The following is a 9,293-nucleotide window of genomic DNA, read 5'->3' as shown; positions in this document are numbered from 1 at the left end:
CTGGTCCTTTTGTCAATAGATTCTCAAACCCCCGTGAGTGCTTCATTTCAGCACCTCCTGCAATCTGTTAGACATTGTTTTGGAAGTTCTTTTTTGATGACGCCTTCAGTAGACTTTAAGCTCCATGAGATCAGGGACCACGTCCATTGCCTCCGCTACCTCTCCAGCCCTCTGCCCAGTGCTCAGGACACGAAGCTGTGCCCAACGACTGGACAAACGAGTGACGAACGTCAGAGCCCAGGCTGCTCAGACGTGTGCGTCTGTGAGCACGGCAAACAGGTCCTCCACACAGCTCAGCCTAGTCGGCTGTCCCGCCGGCAACCAGAAGTCAGTGAACTTCACGGGGACTGTGGCTTTCTACACTTGTCTCCAAAGGTGAGGACGCAAACACCTGACACGGTATTAATTTATAAATCAGTTTATTTACAGATTTTCTCTTTTCTTAAAGTACATTTCAGTTAACAAATCTATTTACACAGGTATACATGGGAATCCATCCCAGTTATTTTACAGGTCATACTTACAAACCACACCCCAAGTGTCGTGTGCGAGCTGCACCGGATGTGACTATTGGCTGAAAATGGCCTGGTGACCAGGCTATTTACACATACACAGTAAACGGGTTTGTTTTTTCATGTCTGCACAGTACAGTACACACACGGAGGCCAGGCCTCCCAGAGAACGCTTTGCAACGTGTTTCCCGAGAAGGCTTTGCAAAGTCCGGAAGGAAAAGCTATTAAACATACAGGTTAATTAAAATGACAGTACCTCCTTTACATCAGTTTACATTGTTTTCTTCACATTTTTATAATACAAAGATATTTTATTGAATTGCTGCACAACCAGTTTAAGATGATTTGTAAACATGTAAGTTCCTACAATTTGCATTAAACATCATTGTAGTTTCTATCATTTGCTCTTTGAATTAATGTTTTTATTCACTAGTATTCTTAAGGTAGTAAAAGAAGATGTAAGTTTGAACTTCTTGCAGAAAAGTTATGAGTCTCTAACGCTGTGCGAGTACACACTTTATTCAAGTATTGCAAAAAGCTAAGGCCACTTTTTTTCAAGACAAGAAAGTGAACAAAATTGTTTTTATCAATAGGCCACAACACTCTTATGAGCAATGAAATCTCTTCTGAAAGATAATTTCTCAGAGACCTGTAGTCACAGAAGGAATTTTCTTTTCTTTCGGGTAAAAGAAAAACAAATTGCCTTCCTTATTAACTACTTTTGAGCTCTTCCCACTTTTCCCTAGAATAAAAATTCCTGTTTAGACCTGAAGAGGGAATCTATACCCTGTACTTATTTAACCCAGAGTCAAGTACCCTGGATAGCACAAATTATTTTGGACTCAGAAATAAATCTGAAGCCTCTATGTTGGTTTACTACTAAATTCTGATAGTGCTATTCTAAAAGATATTACTGCTGATGCAAAGATCTTTTTCTTAGAGGAATTACAAAGAAAGAGTGAAAGAGGATGGGAGCGTGGGGAGAAGGAACAAAGATTAGAAAGAGGGACTATTTAGATTCTTGAAGAGGCAGAGCTTGATTAAAAAGATCCCAATATGGAACGAGTGGCTGCATGTCCACAGTCATCAATCCTAATGCTAACAAGAAACACCTTTTCCATTATATCCAATAGTTAAAATAATAAGAAATCTGCTAATTATAGATTCCTCTGTTTTCTGCTACCAAACTATGGACAACCATTTCTAAGCAGGGGCAAGACGGACCGACCGCTGCCTCCCCGGTGGAGCCCGGATTTCTGAGGACCGCGCAGCCCCAGCAGCGCCCTCACCACGGAACTCTACGGGCTCCGCACTCTGATCTACTCTTTTCCTTTTCTGGAATCATAATGTCATAAAGAGTAAAGATTAACTTTCTTATTAAAAATTGATTTAGATCCAAATAATGAGAATGTAGAAAAACAACCTATATTCCTATTATATTATTTTTATATTCACTTATAAAAAATTTATAGCAGCTGTAAAGTTTCAGTATCATAAGGACAATGTAATCCTACAAACAGCCAAAGGGTGTAGACAAGATGTTTTTCTGTCTTCCAAGTAACACAGACTAAAAACAAAGGCCTTTGCTTTTCCTTGGCCGCGTGAGAACATATCTCCACACTACTGGTTAATAACCCCAAGAAACCCTAGCTTCTCTTAGTCAATCTGCTCGTTATGGCTACAAGACTAGAGCTCAACATCAAAAGCCCAGAAGAAATGCTGGCGATGCATCAAACTGCGCATTTCCCGAGACCCAGTCACCACATTTCAGTGCTTTCCTTATTTGTCAAGAGCTATCAGACCAGTCATTGTGCAAAATGCAAATATTCCAATGATCATTTCAGTAAGTGTCTCATGATGACAAGATGAAACCAAGGAGGAATGGAAGTGTGCATAGTGAAACACTTGAGACGCAAAGGCAAGTTGACAGGGAAGATGCAGAAATGAACGAACGTGCACACTTAAAGATTATACCATCTTTGGGGTTTTTCTAACATATTGTGAAGCTCTAACATTCCAGGATATTTGTAAATAGGAATCCAGTGGATGTCTTATATCATGCTTCTAGTCAGGACCTTCCAATATTAAGGCATTTACATTCACGCCTAAGATTATCCACATTCTTCTAGATTACTTGAAGAAGGATGGGACCGATTAAGAGAAACCAGTCGAGAAGGCAGTGTATTGAGGTCCCGGAGAGCATCATGTGTGCTCTAACGTAGCAGCTGGAGTCTATGTATTTCTTTTCAGGTACAGGTAAGAGTTGTGAGAAGCAATGCTGCAGGAGAGGCAGAACTGAATTGTGCAGTGTCTTTAAATCACCTTATTCCATTCCTGCTACTGCAGGTGATCTCGGAAAAGCTCATCTTCTTTTCACCGAATCAAACTGCCTTCTTCGATATGTGTACGGGTCTGTTTAAACCGTAGATTTCCTGTGCAAAGACTATGAACCACAGAAGCTTCAAGACGGAAGCTTAACTATTACAAGAAGAATCTTTCACTTCTGAATAGGGACACACGTTTCCAACTTAATAATTTATCTGAAAATAAATTAAAAAAAAAACGTTCCATAGCGCAACACAAGCACACGAACAACAGACAATATCTTTTTGTCTTTGGTGCACACACTCATTTCCTAAATCATTCAAGTAATAGCGTCTCTGACTTCTTGGGGGAGAGATGGGGGGTGGGGGGGGAGTCGAACGTTTGAAGGCCAAAATGAATCATTTCCACTTTTGCCATGCCTGGATGCCTGAGATGGTCCTGAGGATCTGGGATTCTGGGAGCAGCTGGCAGAGGTTTAGAAGGAGTAAGCAAAGTGCAGGGACAGAAGAAGGGGTAGAGGAGCCGGCCCCGCATCCGTCCTTCGAGCCCGGTCTTCAGTGGGGGCATTCCTCGTTTTCATGCCCACACAGAGAAAACTAAAAATAATGCAAAGGTTTAAAATTCTGTAGATGGTGCTCAGAAAGCAAGGCTACCACTGATTTGTTAACTCGACAGGTCCACTCGGTGCTGCTCAACTGCAAGAATGGAAGAAAACGGTCTTCAAAAAGAAGCGAAAGGAATTCCAAAGTGTGAAATAGGCACACATGATTAAACTTGCCTATTTAGAAGTGGTTAAGGGTTTAATACTGTTGAGAGACTATCGTGTCCATTTATGACTTTCATGGTATAGACCAGGATTACGTCTCCAAAATGGTAGGACGCACGTTAGCTATACACCTCACCCCGCCTGACTTCAGATTCAACGAAGAGACAGCCTCGTCTAAGCTAAGAGGTGAGTCTGGTGTTTTCAGCCCACATCTGGGACCTGGTAGGGGCGCTAACAAGAGGTGTAGGATTATACCGCGTGTCAACATCAGGAGTGCGGCCCTGCCCACCGAAAATAACCAATGGATCCAGTGGACGGTCTCTAAAGGCAAAGGCTGTCACACCAGATATACCGCATGGTCCCATGAACTCCAAACCAGTAGTCTTTAAGGAAAGGTACCAAGTCCAGGAGCACTCTTGCTATGATGGAGATGGGGTGTGTATCAGGAGGCAGAAAGGCCCAGGACTCATATTACACTCAGTGTTCGATTTATTTGCAAGATGTCACACAAGTAGCATTCTCCCCTGTTTTTCACTGATCTGATTCAGAACATCGATAGTATCTCTGATCAAGGTCTCGAAGATCCCCTCGGCGAGCTGCATCTTCACACACAGCTCATCCTCGTCATAGTTCACCCACTGCGCCTCCTCTTCGTGCAGCTCCTGCACCTGGAATTTAGGGAACAACAAGGCGAGAAAATTACTGTCGCACAAAAGCTACAAAACTAATCATATTAATGCAATGCCTGATAGTAGGCATTATTATATATCACTGTGTATTACATGCCCGTCCATGAGAACACAGACCAAGGAAATAAGTCAGACAAAAGGTAGTTTATATGATGGTATCAAGATCCCTTTTCAAGTTGCAAGAGATTTGAAAAAAACTCAACTGCCAAATAAAAGTGGCTTCAAAACTGTCAGAGTAGAATTTGACGATATTCCAGTATTTTACTAAGATATTTTAGATATTAAGGATTTATATTAGATATTAAGGTATTATAGATATTAAGGATTACAAGTGTGTTGTCTATGACAACATAAGCAAATGTGTATAAGGATTTAAGGGGGAGAGAAGAATGTAAACTCTTAGATGTATGGATTTACAATTATAAAATGTATATATCCAAAGAAAATACTGAATGCGATTTTAGAATATTATAAATAAATGAAGTTTAATATTCATTGCAGTATTTTTATTTTATTTTTTATGTTTATTTATTTTTTGAGAGACAGAGCTTTGAGCTGTCAGTACAGAGCCTAATGCGGGGCTCAAACTCACAAACTGTGAGATCATGATCTGAGCCAAAGTCAGATGCTGAACCGACTGAGCCACCCAGGCGCCCCTTCATTACAGTATTTTTAAAATGTATTATTGCTTAAGTTTATTTTAAAAATCAGTCATGTAATACTTGCTCTTTTTTTTTTTAACTGAAGTATAGTTGACACCCAATGTTAGTTGACACAGTGATTCAACAATTCCATACAGTATGCCATACTCACCATGGTAAGTGTACTTACCATCTGTCATCATACAATGTTATTACAGTATTAGTTGTGTTTTAAGGTTTGGGGATTCCCAAGGTAAACTAAAACCAATCAAGTTAGAACTAACTGTCCAAGATTTTTTTGCTTGTTTACAATTTTTAAAGACTACTCTTAAAAACAAACAAACATATGAGACTTAACAGTATGTAATGATACTGTATGTGGGTTGGAGGTCAGGCGGAGAAAGTGGGATTGTAAACCCCAATCTAGTGAGAAATTCAGTGACCGGAGTGTCTAACCAGAAATCTAACTTGGTGAAAAAGCCATACAACCACAAATACCTGACTTGCCCTGATCAGAGTTTCATCTCGAAAGACGCAGAGGAAGTGAAGGTGGGCACTTGGTACTCTGGTTCCTGTTAAGAGGAAATGAGAACACTCCACTGCCCTGGAGTTTGAGAGCACAAGAAGAAAGAACAGCCTTGCCTGACAGGTGCCCTTGGCCAGGGCTGACAGATCTATGACACGGTGGCTGCCACATTCTTTCTCTTTGAGGAGAGTTTTTGAAGGGTTTACAAAACATCCATTTCCTCTGTTCCCTAATTTATGATCCGTGAACACATATGCCACCAGAAAGGGCTCCAAGGTCAAATAAGTTTTAGAAAGCTCCCTCTGGGAGTTTCACAATGTAAATTAGCCTATTGAAAAGAAGTCCACCAGTAAAGAAACTTATTAAAATTTTTTTTTAACATTTATTATTGAGAGAGAGAGAGACAGAGTATGAGCATGGGAAGGGCAGAGAGAGAGGGAGACACAGAATTTGAAGCAGGCTCCAGCCTCTGAGCTGTCAGCACAGAGCCCGATGCGGGGCTCGAACTCACAAACCACGAGATCATGACCTGAGCCAAAGTTGGACGCTTAACCGACTGAGCCACCCAGGCACCCCAAGAAACATTTAATCCAGGGTTTCCCATATTTATTTGATCAAAGAATCATTTTGTATGGATGCATAAGAAACACAATTAACCTCCCAAGGAACTGGTGTTCCTCTCATGAAGGATGCTGTATGCAACAGCCTAATGCGACACTTCTCGAACTGGTGTTGAGGGAGAACCATGTTCTGGGAAAGCTAAGAGGTGTGTCACCACATAAGATTTCATATTGCTCATGAATTTTGTCCAAACAAAGTTGCACAGCTTTCCTTTTTATAAGTTTTCTCAACCTTTAAGGTTAAATCTTTTCTCCTCCCCAGTAACAAAATTTAGGAAGCACTGTCCTAATGCAACCAATTGTGGCCTTAGAGTAGAATATATGCTTGGGACTTCATCTGTTATCTCAGTGCACAGACGATGAGCCGCCACAGTGCCCTCATCAGATTTAGCAAAAGCTTTGCTCCTCCTTAAGAGCAGGAACCATCTCCCTTTTGGCTGGTGAGGACTAATATCATGTTTTCCATTTTGCTTTAGCCATCAAAAAGCACAAAGCCCAACTCAGAACTTCAACTATGGCAACTGAGGGATCTCGTAGCCTGCAGATCTGCCTCCGTGTTTTTTTCTTCTGGCTTTTGGAGCCTATTCTATTTTCTTACACATTTTCCTCTGTTCCTGAAGATGTGTTATGCATGTATGGTAAATTAATATGTATTATATAAATTAAATTACATTAGGGGCGCCTGGGTGGCTCAGTCAGTTAAACGTCCGACTTCAGCTCAGGTCACGATCTCGCGGTCCGTGAGTTCGAGCCCCGCGTCGGGCTCTGGGCTGATGGCTCAGAGCCTGGAGCCTGCTTCCGATTCTGTGTCTCCCTCTCTCTCTGCCCCTCCCCCGTTCATGCTCTGTCTCTCTCTGTCTCAAAAATAAATAAACGTTAAAAAAAATTTAAAAAAAATTAAATTACATTAAAAAGTCAGTCTAATAATTTTAATTTCTCAGTGACAAGGATGGTGCGAATAGAATGTGCTAAACATCTGGCACATGGATTTTTTACTGAGTGCTAAAAGGCTGTCTTTGGCTCTGTCCAGTTCATCGTTTGCAGCAATGACCCGGATGAATTTTAGAGGTAACAAGAAGTTGAGAACAGAACTACGTTGGAAAAACAAACTCAAAAATGTATGGGTAGCTTGGAATGAAGAGCCAAATTTAACAAGATGATTCAATAAAAGAATAAGGTCCTATATTTGGGTCCCCAAAATAACTATAGAGGGACAGGTTGAAACTTTGGTCTTGGGGGTTTCCTAAGTTTTTGTGAGTCTTGTGAGAATGATGTAGCTAAAAATAAAACAAATGTAATTATAAACTGCATTGGTCCAAGTGTAATATCTAAAAAACGAAGGGTTGCATGTCTGTACTAATTAAATACACGAAGTATTATATGGTCAGTTCTGTGCACAGTATTTAAAGAGGGACACTGATGGGGCGCCTGGGTGGCGCAGTTGGTTAAGCGTCCGACTTCAGCCAGGTCACGATCTCGCGGTCCGTGAGTTCGAGCCCCGCGTCAGGCTCTGGGCTGATGGCTCAGAGCCTGGAGCCTGTTTCCGATTCTGTGTCTCCCTCTCTCTCTGCTCCTCCCCCGTTCATGCTCTGTCTCTCTCTGTCCCAAAAATAAATAAACGTTGGAAAAAAAAAAATTAAAAAAAAAAAAATAAAGAGGGACACTGAAAAAAGAGGTAAAGTGAAAAGATGTTGAGGGGACTTAAAAACACTATCAGACAAAAGGAGAGAATACCGTTTAAAAGGGAGAGAAAGACTCAGGTGCAACACGACAGCTGCCTCAAAGGCATGCAGGAAGAATTCAAATTGTTAGATAAAACCCCAAAGCTGGAGAAGTAAATTATAATTAATTATATGAAAGAAAACCCTTACTATGGCTTTCTATGAGAAAGAACTTATCAACAATAGGTAGACCCTCAGGAGCTATCTCGTACCTTAACAAAGACCTTAACTTGTAAAGGAGATTCAATCATAAGCTAGGTGGTTTCACTACAGGATTTGTCCTTAGTGCAATTGTACCTACAGTAGAGGCAATTTCCAAGGCTACTATGTGTAAAGGATATTGCAAGAGTTGGTCTAATTTCTTGTCGTTCATCCCACATCACATACCCTTTGAGAATGCATTGCTAAAAATAGCTCTTCATATTCTTAGCTAACCTAAGAGAAAACTTAATGTCCTTCTGGAGTGGTAAAGAGACAGAGTGAATGAGACCTGGAGCTGAAAGAAATATTTCTGTTCTTATTTCTGGCTAATGGAGGCCCTTCTGTTTAAAAAAAAAAAAACAAAAAACTTTCTTTGTATTTTACTCACCTCAAATAATGCCTACTAACATAGGGAGAGTTAAGACTGATTAAGGACCTTCCTAGTCTGAGCGATGACAGCTAAATTACACATTTCCTTTTGGAAAGCAACTTTTGGAGGAAGCTACTGTTCATTCTGGAATATTTACTATAACAGATCATCCTGTCACAAGTGCTCACGTTCAGCGGGAGGGCACCCGTCCACAGTGTGGATGCCACCGCGCCGACTCAGGGACATGTTCCTGCCGTGCTCTCTCCTCTGCGCCATCACAATCTCTCCTTTTTCCTGTCAGCATATTTCTTTCAAGCTACAAGAATGCTCTCTTGTCACCATGTCCCCCTCCATCTTTCGCTTCACAAAAAAACTCCTTTGACATGTCCATTTTTGCTCTCACTAATCTCTTGTTCTCTCTTGAAACCTACTGAAAATCAAACGTTTACCTCATGCACGCCACCCAAAGTCTTTGTATTAATGTTAAGATCAGTAAAGACCGCCACGTTGCTAAATCCCATGGCAAATCCTTAGTTCTCATTTTACTTGACCAATTAGCTGTATCCCATGCAGTTGATTCTTGCCTCTTCCTTAAAACACTCTTACCTGGCTTCCAGGACCCCACCCTCTCCTGGCTTGCTTCTACTTCACTGGCTGCTCCTTTTTAGTTTCGTTTGTTTGTTCCTCCTCATCTTCTGAATACATAAAACATTAGAGTGTGTCAGGAATTAAGTCCTTGGACCTCCTCCCTTTGCGTCTACACTCTGTTGGTCTCAGGGCTCTGACTGCCATCTATGTGTCCACCACTCCCAAGGTCCTACTTCCAGCCTAGGACTCGTGCCTGAGATCTAGACTCGTATGTCCACTTGCCTCTTCAGTATCTCCATTTGGATGTTTATCAGACACCTCCAATTTAACAGGT

The 9,293-nt window shown here is 41.2% G+C and overlaps 1 protein-coding gene across 4 annotated transcripts in view; it reads right to left on the bottom strand.

Moving 5' to 3' along the window:
• Positions 1 to 402: 402 nt before the first annotated feature.
• Positions 403 to 9,293, bottom strand: part of CEP350 (centrosomal protein 350) — a 157,322-nt gene continuing 148,431 nt past the window's right edge. For 3 of the 4 annotated variants that reach the window (XM_086693113.1, XM_086693116.1, XM_086693114.1), the window contains one exon: positions 403 to 4,271. In XM_086693113.1, coding sequence (XP_086549239.1) covers positions 4,107 to 4,271 — 165 coding nt within the window. In that variant the 3' untranslated portion in view covers positions 403 to 4,106. Of the gene's footprint in view, positions 4,272 to 8,977; positions 9,067 to 9,293 lie in introns of all 4 variants that reach the window. The other variant, XM_086693115.1, reaches the window with a different exon arrangement.

This window comes from Puma concolor, chromosome E4, assembly GCF_028749965.1.
Source record: "Puma concolor isolate L17-30 chromosome E4, mPumCon1.1.hap2, whole genome shotgun sequence".
NCBI classification, from domain to species: domain Eukaryota; kingdom Metazoa; phylum Chordata; class Mammalia; order Carnivora; family Felidae; genus Puma; species Puma concolor.
Note: the sequence above shows the minus strand (reverse complement) of the source record. Positions and strands in the feature narration are given on the sequence as shown.